The sequence below is a fragment of the Lepidochelys kempii genome, chromosome 1 (assembly GCF_965140265.1).
Source record: "Lepidochelys kempii isolate rLepKem1 chromosome 1, rLepKem1.hap2, whole genome shotgun sequence".
Lineage (NCBI taxonomy): Eukaryota > Metazoa > Chordata > Testudines > Cheloniidae > Lepidochelys > Lepidochelys kempii.
Window position 1 is genome coordinate 352067437 of NC_133256.1, and position 16440 is coordinate 352083876.

General features: G+C 48.2%; 1 protein-coding gene across 1 annotated transcript; it reads left to right on the top strand.

Annotated features, from left to right (window-relative positions):
• Window positions 1-1040: 1040 nt before the first annotated feature.
• LOC140907151 (olfactory receptor 5V1-like) lies at window positions 1041-1997 on the top strand. Its single transcript, XM_073332444.1, has one exon. The coding sequence runs from the start codon at window positions 1041-1043 to the stop codon at window positions 1995-1997; it is 957 nt and encodes a 318-aa protein (XP_073188545.1).
• The last annotated feature ends 14443 nt before the right edge of the window (window positions 1998-16440 follow it).

The following is a 16440-nucleotide window of genomic DNA, read 5'->3' on the forward strand; positions in this document are numbered from 1 at the left end:
AAGAGGGTGATGAAACACTGGAATGCGTTACCTAGGGAGGTGGTAGAATCTCCTTCCTTAGAGGTTTTTAAGGTCAGGCTTGACAAAGCCCTGGCTGGGATGATTTAGTTGGGGTTGGTCCTGCTTTGAGCAGGGGGTTGGACTAGATGACCTCCTGAGGTCCCTTCCAACCCTGATCCTCTAGGATTCTCTCTCCCTCCTGACCAGGGTTTTCCAAGGCTGCACAGTTCCCGGTCTGTACTGTGAATTCCCCAGCAAGTCTACCTAAGTAGGCCAGCATTTATTTTGTTTTCTCTCCAAAAACTATGAACAGTGTAATTACCCAGTTATAAAAAAAAAAGTTACCACACAGTCCTTTTTAAGCAAGCACATTTGTTGTTAATGTGAAAGCATTAGAGAAAACAAAAACAATAAAAGTTCCAATATGCATGCTAATAAGCTTACCGGAAGTCACCCATGAGTGTGACATGGCCTTTGTAGGCCAAAATTCTTCCAGCCCATCCCAGAAAGGTTTTGGGCCCCCCTTGGTCAGAATGTCCTCTCCATTTGCTGATCAGGAAGATCGTACCGAGTCTGAGTTTTAACTGACTATTCATCCAAAAGTCCTTTCTTTGTTGGTCTCTGGAGAATCCAGATTGAACCAATATACGTGAGCCTCTCCAGGAGGCGATACAACCTGAGTGAATTGGCCTAATCGTCCCCACTGTTCTTTGTTCCTGGGGGGGGGCTGCAGTCACCTTCTCTAATGGAGTTACAGACATCTGGCCTGCAAGGATGCATATACTTAATACAGTAAGATCTCCCAAGGCTACTGCAGGAAAGTGCCATTCCTGTCACAGTGTGAACCTCTTGTAGTCAGACTTACATACACACAAGGGACAACAGGTAGCATTTTGAGCTCTAAGTTTCCATCTTTTCTGCATGTGAAATCAGTGTCTCATTGCTGGAAGGAGGCGTTTTAGCTCTGAATTCCTGACTCTCATTCCCTGTCTCTTCTCTCTTCCTGTCCCTCTCCCCCACAGACAAACTTTACTGGCCCCATGAAACAGGAGAATCAGACACAGGTGACAGAGTTCATCTTCCTGGGCTTCTCCAGCCTTCCCCATGGCCAGGCCTTCCTCTTCCTGGTGTTCCTGGTGATCTACCTCGTCACCCTGGTGCAGAATTCCATGATATTCACCCTCATCCAGCTGGATTCCCATCTTCACAGCCCCATGTACTTTTTCCTCAGCCACTTATCCTGCTTGGATATTTGCTTCTCGTCAGTCACAGTCCCCAAGATCCTGGTGAACTTCCTGCGTGAGCAGGAGACCATCTCCTACTGCGAGTGCATGGTCCAGATGTTCTTCCTGATGTCATGCGCGGGAGCCGAGTGTGCACTCCTAGCCGTCATGGCCTATGACCGGTACGCAGCCATCTGCAACCCCCTGCGCTACACTGACGTCATGAGCCGGAAGGTGTGCTTCCCACTCGCCATGGGGTCCTGGCTGTGGGGTCTCCTGGACTCAGCCATACACACCTTCATGGCCTCCAGCTTATCCTTCTGTGGCACCAATCAGCTTCCCCACCTCTTCTGTGATGTCCCTCCCCTGCTGAAGATCGCCTGCAGTGACACCTATGTCAATGAGGTCACACTCCATCTGGCTAGTATCTTCGTGGGCCTGAGCCCATTTCTGCTCATCGTCATCTCCTACCTCTACATCCTGGCAGCCATCCTCAGGATCCGCTCCAACAAAGGAAGGCGCAAGGCCTTCTCCACCTGCGCCGCACACCTCATCGTGGTCACCATATACTTTGGGATGGCCAACCTCAACTATAATCGCCCCAGTGCAGGCTACTCCATGGGGGTGGACACCCTGGTCTCCACGCTGTACTGCATCTTCACCCCCATGCTGAACCCCCTCATCTACAGCCTCCGCAACCAGGAAGTGAAGGTGGCCCTGAGGAAGGCTCTAGGGAGCCAGAGGAAGGAATATTCTTCCCCAGGCAGGCAGTGAGGTCCCGGCTGAGGTGAGAGCTGGGAGGTGACTCCTGCTCTGCTCTGCCTGTAATGGCTCCTCCTCACTTCCAAGGGAAATGTTTTATTTTATATTCGTGTTAAACAAAACCTCTTTTCTTTAGAATAAGTTAGCTGCGCCTTGATGATGCAGTCTGGGGGTGCAGGATCTATGTCTCTGTCATCTGCCTAGCACAGTTGGTCCCAGTCCCTGGTGGGGCCCATACACACTGCTGCAATAATAAATAATTATCTTCCCTGCTGTTTGACTCTTCTTTCTCCCGAGGCCTGGGTGTGTGGATTACACAGTACCAGCCCACGGATCCAATCTCCACTGAAATTCAGCTCCACTCACTGAGCGTAGTCTTCACTCTGCTCTCTAACCAAGAAGTGGGAGCTATGCAGAACTGTGCACAGCCGCGTCGGCAGAATTTACCAGTTTTGCTGAAGTTGTCTCCCTTTGGGATCCTTCTGTTCCTGGAGGCTCCCTGCTGCTCTCCAGGGCCCCAGCAGACACCAGAGATGTGTGGGGCTCACACAGCTGACCTACATTCATAATACCCACTTCCTAACTGCTCATAAAGCAACAAACATGCCCCCTACCATTGGAGCCCACCAACAGTTCTGTCCCTTCCTAACGGCCAGAGCTGTAACCCAGGGCTCCATCCCTTTACCAGATAGGTTGGGCAGGATCCGCTCTTCTGAGTGGTAAGATTTGTTCAGATGAAGTGAAGTGGAAGGACTCACCCATTATCCTGGGAACCAGGATGGGGAAAGTTTGGCCAAGTACCAAGTAACTGCAAAGGCTTTGTTGTGAACTCACGCCATGTTAAGTAAAATGACTAACTGGATAAAAAGAAACCGATAAGAATACAATGACAACAAAAGCATCAGAGAGTGTCCATGTTAAAAGCCAGAGCCAGTCCTATGCCAGTCTCACTGACCTAGCCTGCAAACTCTCATGTACAACTGGAATAGAGGAAAAGAAAGTGGAGGAGTCCCTGACAAGACAGACTAGAGGTTGGAGCCCTGGCCAGTAGGCCCTACAGGCCAACACCTAGTTGCCTCCAGCAGACTACAGACTAGAAGGGACATCTAGACACGCATCCTGAGGAGCCTGGTTAGCCCTGTGACCCTCAACAGGGCTGCTCTAGGGGCTGAGCTAGGAATGGCTGTGTTCATTCTTAATTGAAACTGACTAAAAGTATTCGCAGCCATGCCTCTCTTCCAGCCCCACTAAAGGATTTTTTAATTTCAGCCCCGTGTGCGAGCGCTTACTAGGACCCACCAGGTGCTCCAGTCTATAAAGCCTCCCAAGAGGCAGGCTGGTCTTGTGGTGCAGGTACACGTCCCTGGTCGGAGACTAAGAAGACATGAGTGCAATTCCCACCTCTGCCACTGACTCACTATGTGGCCTAGGCCAAGTCACTTTCTCTCTCAATGCCTCAGTCCCCCAAAAGTAACACAGGGATAATACTCACCTACTTTTCAGGGGCATGTGAGGCATACATTAATGGATTTAGCAAGGTGGTCAGATACTAAAGCAATGGAAGGAATACCACCTAGACAGACAGCTCCAGGTACACCCGGTGCTGAGTATCTGAGAAGCTTGGGTGTACCCCAGCACCCAGCGACGCCATCAGGCAGCACAGAATTACATAGAATCATAGAAATGTAGGACTGGAAGGGACCTCAACAGGTCGACTAGTCCAGTCCCCTGCATTGATGCAGGACTAAGTATTATAGACCATCCCTGCCCAGTATTTTGTCTAACCTGTTCTTAGAAACTGCCAGTGATGGATATTCCACAACCTCCCTAGGTAATTTGCTCCAGTGCTCAGCTACCCTGACAGTTAGGAAGTTTTTCCCAATGTTTAATCTAAATCTTCTTTGCCACAGTGTAAGCCCATTACTTCTTGTCCTGTCCTCAGTGATTAAGGAGAACAATTTATCACCCTCCTCTTTATAACAGCCTTTTATGTACTTGAAGATTTATGTCGTCCCTCAGTCTTCTCTTCTCCAGACTAAACAAACCCAATTTCTTAAATCTTTCATTGTAGGTCACATTTATAGACCTTTAAAGATTTTTGTTGCTCTCCTCTGGACTTTCTCCAGTTTGCCCACATCTTTCCTGAAATGTGGCGCCCAGAGCTGGACACAATACTCCAGCTGAGGCTTGATCAGAACTGAGTAGAGCGGAATAATTACTTCTCCTTTCTTGCTTACAACACTCCTGCTAATATATGTGGTCTAGCAGTGCATTTCCTTCCTAACATGGATGATTCTAATAAGATACATACACCAGAATTTCTCTCCCCATGTTAGTTTCCATGACACTCAAGCCTGATAACATCACTGCAAGATGCAGCAGGAGTAGAATCCGTGTTGAGGTTTTGCCTAAATAGCCCCTCCCTGAGGTGTGGCTTAAATCTCCTTCCTTCTCTTCCAGATGATTAGTATCACCAGTATTTGGAGTTGCTTCTCTCTCCTCACCTCAGTTGGGTCCTACGTTCTTTTTTCTTGATGCCTCCACTCAAAGCAACTCCTCACTACACCAGATATACAGAGGTACTATTCCTTGAGAAGAAACAGCGATTAAAGGAGGATTAAAGGATAAAGGAGCTTGAGGCGCAAGTGGTGTTCTCGTCCATCCTCCCTGTGGGAGGAAAAGGCCCGGGTAGAGACCGTCGAATCATGGAAGTCAACGAATGGCTACGCAGGTGGTGTCGGAGAGAAGGCTTTGGATTCTTTGACCATGGGACGGTGTTCCAAGAAGGAGGAGTGCTAGGCAGAGACGGGCTCCACCTAACGAAGAGAGGAAAGAGCATCTTCGCAGGCAGGCTGGCTAACCTAGTGAGGAGGGCTTTAAACTAGATTCACCGGGGGAAGGAGACCAAAGCCCTGAGGTAAGTGGGGACGTGGGATACTGGGAGGAAGCACGAGCAGGAGCGCACGAGAGGGGAGGGCTCCTGTCTCACACTGAGAAAGCGGGACGATCAGCGTGTTATCTCAAGTGCCTATACACAAATGCAAGAAACCTGGGAAACAAGCAGGGAGAACTGGAAGTTCTGGCACAGTCAGGGAATTAGGATGTGATTGGAATAACAGAGACTTGGTGGGATAATTCACATGACTGGAGTACTGGATGGAAATAAGCTGTTCAGGAAGGACAGGCAGGGCAGAAAAGGTTGGAGAGTTGCACTGTATGTAAGGGAGCAGTATGACTGCTCAGAGCTCAAGTATGAAACTGCAGAAAAACCTGAGTGTCTCTGGATTAAGTTTAGAAGTGTGAGCAACAAGGGTGATGTGGTGGCGGGAGTCTGCTATAGACCACCGGACCAGGGGGATGAGGTGGACGAGGCTTTCTTCCAGCAACTAACAGAAGTTACTAGATCGTAGGCCCTGGTTCTCATGGGAGACTTCAATCACCCTGATATCTGCTGGGAGAGCAATACAGCAGTGCACAGACAATCCAGGAAATTTTTGGAAAGTGTAGAGGACAATTTCGTGGTGCAAGTGCTGGAGGAGCCAACTAGGGACAGAGCTCCTCTTGACCTGCTGCTCACAAACTGGGAAGAATTAGCAGGGGAAGCAAAAGTGGAGGGGAACCTGGGAGGCAGTGACCATGAGACGGTCGAGTCCAGGATCCTGACACAAGGAAGAAAGGAGAGCACCAGAATACGGACCCTGGACTTCAGAAAAGCAAACTTTGACTCCCACAGGGAACTGATGGGCAGGATCCCCTGGGAGAATAACATGAGGGGGAAAGGAGTCCAGGAGAGCTGGCTGCATTTTCAAGAAGCCTTATTGAGGTTACAGTGACAAACCATCCAGATGTGTAGAAAGAATAGTAAATATGGCAGGCGACCAGCCTGGCTTAACAGTGAAATCCTTGCTGATCTTAAACACAAAAAAGAAGCTTACAAGAAGTGGAAGACTGGACAAATGATGAGGGAGGAGTATAAAAATATTGCTCAGGCATGCAGGAATGAAATCAGGGAGGCCAAATCACACCTGGAGTTGCAGCTAGCAAGAGATGTTAAGAGTAACAAGAAGGGTTTCTTCAGGTATGTTGGCAACAAGAAGAAAGCCAAGGAAAGTGTGGGCCCCTTACTGAATGAGGGAGGCAACCTAGTGACAGAGGATGTACAAAAAGCTAATGTACTCAATGCTTTTTTTGCCTCTGTCTTCACGAACAAGGTCAGCTCCCAGACTGCTGCGCTGGGCAACACAGCATGGGGAGTAGGTGGCCAGCCCTCTGTGGAGAAAGAGGTGGTTTGGGACTATTTAGAAAAGCTGGACTTGCACAAGTCCATGGGGCCGGATGCGTTGCATCCGAGAGTGCTAAAGGAATTGGCGGCTGTGATTGCAGAGCCATTGGCCATTATCTTTGAAAACTCGTGGCGAACGGGGGAAGTCCTGGATGACTGGAAAAAGGCTAATGTAGTGCCCATCTTTAAAAAAGGGAAGAAGGAGAATCCTGGGAACTACAGGCCAGTCAGCCTCACCTCAGTCCCCTGAAAAATCATGGAGCAGGTCCTTAAGGAATCTATCCTGAAGCACTTACATGAGAGAAAAGTGATCAGGAACAGTCAGCATGGATTCACAAAGGGAAGGTCATGCCTGACTAATCTAATCGCCTTCTATGAAGAGATAACTGGCTCTGTGGATGAAGGGAAAGCAGTGGATGTATTGTTTCTTGACTTTAGCAAAGCTTTTGACACTGTCTCTCACAGTATTCTTGTCACCAAGTTAAAGAAGTATGGGCTGGATGAATGCACTATAAGGTGGGTAGAAAGTTGGCTAGATTGTCGGGCTCAACAGGTAGTGATCAATGGCTCCATGTCTAGTTGGCAGCCGGTATCAAGTGGAGTGCCCCAAGGGTCGGTTCTCAGGCCGGTTTTGTTCAATATCTTCATAAAATGATCTGGAGGATGGCGTGGATTGCACCCTCAGCAAATTTGCGGATGATAATAAACTAGGAGGAGTGGTAGATACGGTGGCAGGTAGGAATAGGATACAGAAGGACCTAGACAAATTGGAGGATTGGGCCAAAAGAAATCTGATGAGGTTCAACAAGGATAAGTGCAGGGTCCTGCACTTAGGACGGAAGAATCCAATGCACCGCTACAGACTAGGGACCGAATGGCTAGGCAGCAGTTCTGTGGAAAAGGACCTAGGGGTGACTGTTGACTCATATCCAGCTTCTCGTCCACTGTGTGCCCTTGTTGCCAAGAAGGCCAATGGCATTTTGGGATGTATAAGTAGGGGCATAGCCAGCAGATCGAGGGACGTGATCATTCCCCTCTATTCAACGTTGGTGAGGCTTCATCTGGAGTACTGGGTAGAAAGGTAAGCAGCAGGATACGGACCCTGGACTTCAGGAAAGCAGACTTCGACTTCCTCAGGGAACGGATGGCCAGGATCCCCTGGGGGACTAACTTGAAGGGGAAAGGAGTCCAGGAGAGCTGGCTGTATTTCAAGGAATCCCTGTTGAGGTTACAGGGACAAACCATCCCGATGAGTCGAAAGAATAGTAAATATGGCAGGCGACCAGCTTGGCTTAATGGTGAAATCCTAGCGGATCTTAAACATAAAAAAGAAGCTTACAAGAAGTGGAAGGTTGGACATATGACCAGGGAAGAGTATAAAAATATTGCTCGGGCATGTAGGAATGTTATCAGGAGGGCCAAATCGCACCTGGAGCTGCAGCTAGCCAGAGATGTCAAGAGTAACAAGAAGGGTTTCTTCAGGTATGTTGGCAACAAGAAGAAAGCCAAGGAATGTGTGGGCCCCTTACTGAATGAGGGAGGCAACCTAGTGACAGAGGATGTGGAAAAAGCTAATGTACTCAATGCTTTTTTTGCCTCTGTTTTCACTAACAAGGTCAGCTCCCAGACTGCTGCGCTGGGCATCACAAAATGCGGAAGAGATGGCCAGCCCTCTGTGGAGATAGAGGCGGTTAGGGACTATTTAGAAAAGCTGGACATGCACAAGTCCATGGGGCTGGACGAGTTGCATCCGAGAGTGCTGAAGGAATTGGCGGCTGTGATTGCAGAGCCACTGGCCATTATCTTTGAAAACTCGTGGCGAACCGGGGAAGTCCCGGATGACTGGAAAAAGGCTAATGTAGTGCCAATCTTTAAAAAAGGGAAGAAGGAAGATCCTGGGAACTACAGGCCAGTCAGCCTCACCTCAGTCCCTGGAAAAATCATGGAGCAGGTCCTCAAAGAATCAATCCTGAAGCACTTGCATGAGAGGAAAGTGATCAGGAACAGCCAGCATGGATTCACCAAGGGAAGGTCATGCCTGACTAATCTAATCGCCTTTTATGATGAGATTACTGGTTCTGTGGATGAAGGGAAAGCAGTGGATGTATTGTTTCTTGACTTTAGCAAAGCTTTTGACACGGTCTCCCATAGTATTCTTGTCAGCAAGTTAAGGAAGTATGGGCTGGATGAATGCACTATAAGGTGGGTAGAAAGCTGGCTAGATTGTCGGGCTCAACGGGTAGTGATCAATGGCTCCATGTCTAGCTGGCAGCCGGTATCAAGTGGAGTGCCCCAAGGGTCGGTCCTGGGGCCGGTTTTGTTCAATATCTTCATAAATGATCTGGAGGATGGTGTGGATTGCACTCTCAGCAAATTTGCGGATGATACTAAACTGGGAGGAGTGGTAGATACGCTGGAGGGGAGGGATAGGATACAGAGGGACCTAGACAAATTGGAAGATTGGGCCAAAAGGAATCTGATGAGGTTCAATAAGGATAAGTGCAGGGTCCTGCACTTAGGACGGAAGAACCCAATGCACAGCTACAGACTAGGGACCGAATGGCTAGGCAGCAGTTCTGTGGAAAAGGACCTAGGGGTGACAGTGGACGAGAAGCTGGATATGAGTCAGCAGTGTGCCCTTGTTGCCAAGAAGGCCAATGGCATTTTGGGATGTATAAGTAGGGGCATAGCGAGCAGATCGAGGGACGTGATCGTTCCCCTCTATTCGACATTGGTGAGGCCTCATCTGGAGTACTGTGTCCAGTTTTGGGCCCCACACTTCAAGAAGGATGTGGATAAATTGGAGAGAGTCCAGCGAAGGGCAACAAAAATGATTAGGGGACTGGAACACATGAGTTATGAGGAGAGGCTGAGGGAGCTGGGATTGTTTAGCCTGCAGAAGAGAAGAATGAGGGGGGATTTGATAGCTGCTTTCAACTACCTGAAAGGGGGTTCCAAAGAGGATGGCTCTAGACTGTTCTCAATGGTAGCAGATGACAGAACGAGGAGTAATGGTCTCAAGTTGCAGTGGGGGAGGTTTAGATTGGATATTAGGAAAAACTTTTTCACTAAGAGGGTGGTGAAACACTGGAATGCGTTACCTAGGGAGGTGGTAGAATCTCCTTCCTTAGAGGTTTTTAAGGTCAGGCTTGACAAAGCCCTGGCTGGGATGATTTAACTGGGAATTGGTCCTGCTTTGAGCAGGGGGTTGGACTAGATGACCTTCTGGGGTCCCTTCCAACCCTGATATTCTATGATTCTATCTACACCAGCGACACCATCACAGGACCTAACCAGATCAGCCACACCATCACCGGTTCATTCACCTGCACGTCCACCAAAGTAATGTACGCCATCATGTGCCAGCAATGCCCCTCTGCTGTGTACATCGGCCAGACTGGACAGTCCCTACGTAAAAGGATAAATGGACACAAATCAGATATTAGGAATGGCAATACACAAAAACCTGTAGGAGAACACTTCAATCTCCCTGGATACACAATAGCAGATGTAAAGGTAGACATTCTACAGCAAAAACCTTCAGGACCAGACTTCAAAGAGAAACTGCTGAGCTTCAGTTCATTTGCAAATTTGACACCATCAGTTCGGGATTTAACAAAGACTGTGACTGGCCAACTACAAAAGCAGTTTCTCCTCCCTTGGTGTTCACACCTCAGCTGCTAGAAGAGGGCCTCATCCTCCCTAGCCTGATTCTTGCTTGCATCTTTATACCTGCCTCTGGAAATTTCCACTACATGCATCTGACGAAGTGGGTATTCACCCATGAAAGCTTCTGCTCCAATACGTCTGTCTATAAGGTTCCACAGGACTCTTCCAGCCATACCTGGGACTTTGCTCCCTAATGTACAATTTAAGCATACAATTTAACCAATGGCTCTGCAATCACAGCCGCCAACTCCTTTAGCGCTCTCGGATGCAATGCATCCAGCCCCATGGACTTGTGCACATCCAGCTTTTCTAAATAATCCTGAACCACTTCTTTCTCCACAGAGGGCTGGCCACCTACTCCCCGTGCTGTGTTGCCCAGTGCAGCAGTCTGGGAGCTGACCTTGTTCGTGAAGACAGAGGCAAAAAAAGCATTGAGTACATTAGCTTTTTCCACATCGTCTGTCACTAGGTTGCCTCCCTCATTCAGTAAGGGGCCCACCTTAATACTTCAGTTGTTCAGTCTGGAACCAATAAAAGGAAGACTAGGAGATTGTCAGACTAGGTGCAGCCAGGTGCACACAGAAAGAAATTAGGCTGGTAAACTCAGACTGAGAATTTTAAAAGTGCATTTCAAGTGGTTCTGAAAAAATTAACTGGTTTAAAAAAAAAAGGCACCTTGGTAAATTGCTCAAAACGTAGTAAGGAAAAGAAATCTACCATGCTCCCTTCTTATGAGGACCGTGACACTTGCTGCTGTTGCCTGTGCTTTGGCATTCTTTGCTCCCATTTCTAGACCTTTGCTTTTCTTTCCAATTCTGCATGGGTCTGTAATGCCTTCACAGAATTCCAACCTTTTTGATTAATCTCCCTTGGCTCATGCCTCTTACATTTCCCCTTCAGAACAAAGGGAAGGAAGAAGAGAGGGAAGCAATACAGGAAAGGTAATAGTTATTACTAAAAGCCCAGGCATTGGAATGGAAAAAAGATTTTAAAAGCATCTAACCAAGGATTGGGCCAAAATTGGAGGATTGGGCCAAAAGGAATCTGATGAGGTTCAATAAGGATAAGTGCAGGGTCCTGCACTTAGGACGGAAGAACCCAATGCACAGCTACAGACTAGGGACCGAATGGCTAGGCAGCAGTTCTGCGGAAAAGGACCTAGGGGTGACAGTGGACGAGAAGCTGGATATGAGTCAGCAGTGTGCCCTTGTTGCCAAGAAGGCCAATGGCATTTTGGGATGTATAAGTAGGGGCATAGCGAGCAGATCGAGGGACGTGATCGTTCCCCTCTATTCGACATTGGTGAGGCCTCATCTGGAGTACTGTGTCCAGTTTTGGGCCCCACACTTCAAGAAGGATGTGGATAAATTGGAGAGAGTCCAGCGAAGGGCAACAAAAATGATTAGGGGACTGGAACACATGAGTTATGAGGAGAGGCTGAGGGAGCTTGGATTGTTTAACCTGCAGAAGAGAAGAATGAGGGGGGATTTGATAGCTGCTTTCAACTACCTGAAAGGGGGTTCCAAAGAGGATGGTTCTAGACTGTTCTCAATGGTAGCAGATGACAGAACGAGGAGTAATGGTCTCAAGTTGCAGTGGGGGAGGTTTAGATTGGATATTAGGAAAAACTTTTTCACTAAGAGGGTGGTGAAACACTGGAATGCGTTACCTAGGGAGGTGGTAGAATCTCCTTCCGTAGAGGTTTTTAAGGTCAGGCTTGACAAAGCCCTGGCTGGGATGATTTAACTGGGAATTGGTCCTGCTTTGAGATTCTATGATTCTATGATTCTAAGGACATTTGTATGTGGGGAGGAAGGAAATTCAAAACAAAAAAATGCAACTTAGTTTAACGAAGAGTAGAAGACCAAGTCATGCTTCTGTCATATACTGTGCTGCAGTGTACCTTGTGTCATAAATGGCTTGGTCTCTTATTATATTGTGGATAAATTAAGTTAATCTGTGTATATGATTCAGGTTATTGGAAACCAGAGAAATGCAGATAAAATTTGCCTTGCAAATCAACGTAAGTTGTTTAGGGGTGCACCCCACAGAATGAGGACATTGGACTGTATCGGTGCACAGTGAAGAGATCCCTCCAGGCACCAGAAGGGAAAAATATAAACCCACAGATAGACTGGTCAACTGCCTTTCAACATATCATATATGGACAATTGTGTAATAATGCCTTAAGAGAAAACTGGGCCCATCTAATACTTTAACTGCTGCAGCCATACCTCAAGTATCAGAGGGGTAGCTGTGTTAGTCTGGATCTGTAAAAGCGGCAAAGAGACCTGTGGTACCTTATAGACTAACGGACGTATTGGAGCAGAAGCTTTCATGGGTGAATAGCCACTTCATCAGATGCATGTAGTGGAAATTTCCAGAGGCAGGTATAAATATGCAAGCAAGAATCAGGCTAGGCACAACGAGGTTAGTTCAATCAGGGAGGATGAGGCCCTCTTCTAGCAGTTGAGGTGTGAACACCAAGGGAGGAGAAACTGCTTTTGTAGTTGGCCAGTCACAGTCTGTGTTTCATCCTGAGCTGATGGAGTCAAATTTGCAAATGAACTGAAGTTCAGCAGTTTCTCTTTGAAGTCTGGTCCTGAAGTTTTTTTGCTGCAGGATGGCGACCTTTAAATTTGCTATTGTGTGTCCAGAGATACTGAAGTGTTCTCCTACAGGTTTTTGTATATTGCCATTTATCCTTTTACATAGGGACTGTCCAGTTTGGCCGATGTACACAGCAGAGGGGCATTGCTGGCACATGATGGCGTACATTACTTTGGTGGATGTGCAGGTGAATGAACCGGTGATGGTGTGGCTGATCTGGTTAGGTCCTGTAATGGTGTCACTGGTGTAGATACATGGGCAGAGCTGGCATCAAGGTTTGTTGCATGGATTGGTTCCTGTGTTAGAGTTACTATGGTGCCGTGTGTCGTTGGTGGTGAGAATATGCTTCAGGTTGGCGGGTTGTCTGTGGGCGAGGACTGGCCTGCCTCCCAAGGCCTGTGAAAGTGAGGGATCATTGTCCAGGATGGGTTGTAGATCACTGATGATGTGTTGGAGAGGTTTTAGCTGAGGACTGTATGTGATGGCCAGTGGAGTTCTGTTGGTTTCTTTATTGGGCTTGTCTCGCAGCAGGAGGCTTCTGGGTACACGTCTGGCTCTGTTGATCTGTGTCCTTATTTCCTCGTGCGGGTATCGTAGTTTTGAGAATGCTTTGTGAAGATTTTGTAGGTGTTGGTCTCTGTCTGAGGGGTTGGAGCAAATGCGGTTTTACTTCAGCACTTGGCTGTAGACAATGGATCGTGTGGTGTGTCCGGGATGGAAGCTGGAGGTATGAAGGTAGGCATAGCGGTCGGTGGGTTTTCGGTATAGGGTGGTGTTAACGTGATTGTCACTTATCTGCACCTTGGTTTCTAGGAAGTGGACCTCCTGTGTAAATTGGTCCAGGCTGAGGCTGATGGTGAGGAGGAAGCTGTTGAAATTGTGGTGGAATTCTTCCAGGGTTTCCTTCCCATGGGTCCAGATGATGAAGATGTCATCAATGTAGCGTAGGTAGAGAAGGGGCCTGAGTGGACGAGAGCTGAGGAAGTGCTGTTCCAGGTCAGCCATAAAAATGGCATATTGTGGGGCCATGTGGGTGCCCATAGCGGTGCCATTGGTCTGGAGGAATATATAAATTTGAAATAATTGTGTGTGAGGATAAAGTTACAGAGCTCAGCAACCAGTTGTGCTGTGGCATCATCAGGGACACTGTTCCTGACAGCTTGTATTCCATCTGTGTGGGGGATGTTTGTGTAGAGAGTCTCTACATCCATGGTGGCTAGGATGGTGTTTTCTGGAAGATTACCAATGCATTGTAGTTCTCAGGAAATCAGTGGTGTCACAGAGATAGCTGGGAGTGCTGGTGGCGTAGGGTCTGAGTAGAGAGTTCACATATCCGGACAGTCCTTCATGAGAGAGTGCCAATGTCAGAGATGATGGGGGGTCCAGGATTTCCAGGTTTGTGGATCTTGGGTAGTAGAGGTGACCATGATGGAGTCCCTGAATCGTGAAAGAGCTCCAGCATGGACCGAACAGGAGGTACAGGATCTGATCGCTGCTTGGGGAGACGAATCTATGCTATCAGAACTCTGTTCCAAAAGAAGAAATGCCCAAACATTTGAAAAAATCTCCAAGGGCATGAGGACAGAGGCTATAACACGGACCTGCAGTAGTGCCGCGTGAAACTTAAGGAGCTCAGGCAAGCCTACCAAAAAACCAGAGAGGCAAACAGCTGCTCGGGGTCAGAGCCCCAGACATGCTGCTTCTCTGATGAGCTGCATGCCATTCTAGGGGGGTGCAGCCACCATTACCCCACCCCCGTGCTTTGACTCTGTCAATGGATTATCACGCAACAGGGATGCGCATTTTGGGGACGAAGAAGATGAGGAGGAGGAGGAGGAGAAGGAGGTTGAAGATAGCATACAGCAAGCAAGCGGAGTAACCATTTTCCCTGAGAGCCAGGAACTGTTTCTCACCCTGGACCTGGAGCCAGTATCCCCAAAGCCACCCAAGGCGGGCTCCCGGATCCGCCAGGCAGAGAAGGAACCTCTGGTGAGTGTACCTTTGTAAATATAATACATGGTTTAAAAGCAAGCGTGTTTAATGATTAATTTGCGGCCAGTACAGCTACTGGAAAAGTCTGTTAACATGTCTGGGGATGGAGCAGATATCCTCCAGGGACATCTCCATAAAGCTCTCCTGGATGTACTCCCAAAGCCTTTGCAAAAGGTTTCTGTGGAGGGCAGCATTATTCCGTCCTCCAGGGTAGGACACTTTACCACCCCAGGCTGGTAGCCCTTAGTCTGGAGTCATTGCATAACAAAGCATGGCAGCATATGGTCCCAGTGTTTGCTGGTATTCAAGCAACATCTGTTCTTTATCTCTCTGCGTTAACCTCAGGAAAGTAATATTATTCATGGTCACTGGGTTGAAATAGGGTAATTTTATTAAGGGGATATTCAGAGGTGACCATTCCTGCTGGGCTGTTTGTCTGTGGCTGAACAGAAATCTTCCCCGCTGTTAGCCACGCGGTAGGGGGAGGGGTGAAGTGATCATCCCAGAGAATTGGGTGTGGTGTGGGGGGGTTTAGTTGGGTTTGTGCTGCACGTTAACCCGAAAATCGCAGCCCGTCCTTTTAAATTGCCAGCCCATTTTAAATGGCCAACCCAATGGCTGTTTGGTATGGGAAATGAGGGTGCTGCTGTTTGAAACCATTCCCACATGTTATGAAGGTTAAAGAAGCCAAAAGACTGTGGCTTACCATGGCTGCCTGCAAGCCGAATTCTGTTGCCCACCGGCCCTGCATGTGTGATCTCTCATACCAAACCGGCAGACCCTCAATATAAGAGGCAAAATGTGACCCTGTACTGAATGCACATGTGCTATGTAATGTTAACAGGAAGGTTCATCCTGAAAGAGTCTACCCAATGTTCTCTAAAATGTGTCTAACTGCTACTATCCCTTTTTTTTCCTCCCGCAGCTGCAAATGTTTCAACGCTCACACGATCATCTCCATCCCAGAGGTTAGCGAAGATTAGAAGGTGAAAAAAATGCACTTGCGATGAAAATGTTCTCTGAGCTCATGCAGTCCTCCCACACTGAAAGATCCCAGCAGAATGCGTGGAGGCAAGCAATGTCAGAGTCCAGGAAAGCACAATATGAACGCAAGGACAGGTGGCGGGTTGAAGATAATAAGTGGTGGGTTGAAGATGATTGGTGGCGTCAGCTTGCTGAAAGAAGGCAGGAGTCAATGCTCAGGCTGCTGGAGGATCAAAAACTCATGTGCTCCGGCATATGGTTGAGGTGCAGGAAAGGCAGCATGAGCACAGACCGCCACTACAGTCCCCGTGTAACCAACCACCCTCCTCCCCAAGTTCCATGGCCTCCTCACCCAGACACCCAAGAATATAGTGCGGTGGGCCTCTGGACACCCAACCACTCCACCCCAGAGGACTGACCAAGCAACAGAAAGCTGGCATTCAATAAGTGCAGTGTGGCCTTGTCACTCCTTCCTACCCCACCCCACCCGGGCTACCTTGGCAGTTATCCCCCTATTTGTGTGATGAATTAGTAAAGAATGCATGAATTTGAAGCAACGATGACTTCATTGCCTCTGCAAGTGGTGATCGAAGGGAGGAGGGGAGGGTGGTTAGCTTACAGGGAAGTAGAGTGAACCAAGGGGCGGGGGTTTTCATCAAGGAGAAACAAACAGAACTTTCACACCGTAGCCTGGCCAGTCATGAAACTGGTTTTCAAAGCTTCTCTGATGCACACCGCACCCTCCTGTACCTCTTCTAACTGCCCTGGTGTCTGACCGCGCGTAATCAGCAGCCAGGCGATTTGCCTCAACCTCCCACCCCGCCATAAACGTCTCCCCCTTACTCTCACAGATATTGTGGAGCACACAGCAAGCAGTAATAACAGTGGGAATATTGGTTTCGCTGAGGTCTAACCGAG

Bases quoted from the DNA above. Each gene is read 5' to 3' on its own strand.
- LOC140907151 (XM_073332444.1), top strand. From the start codon at position 1,041: ATGAAACAGGAGAATCAGACACAGGTGACAGAGTTCATCTTCCTGGGC.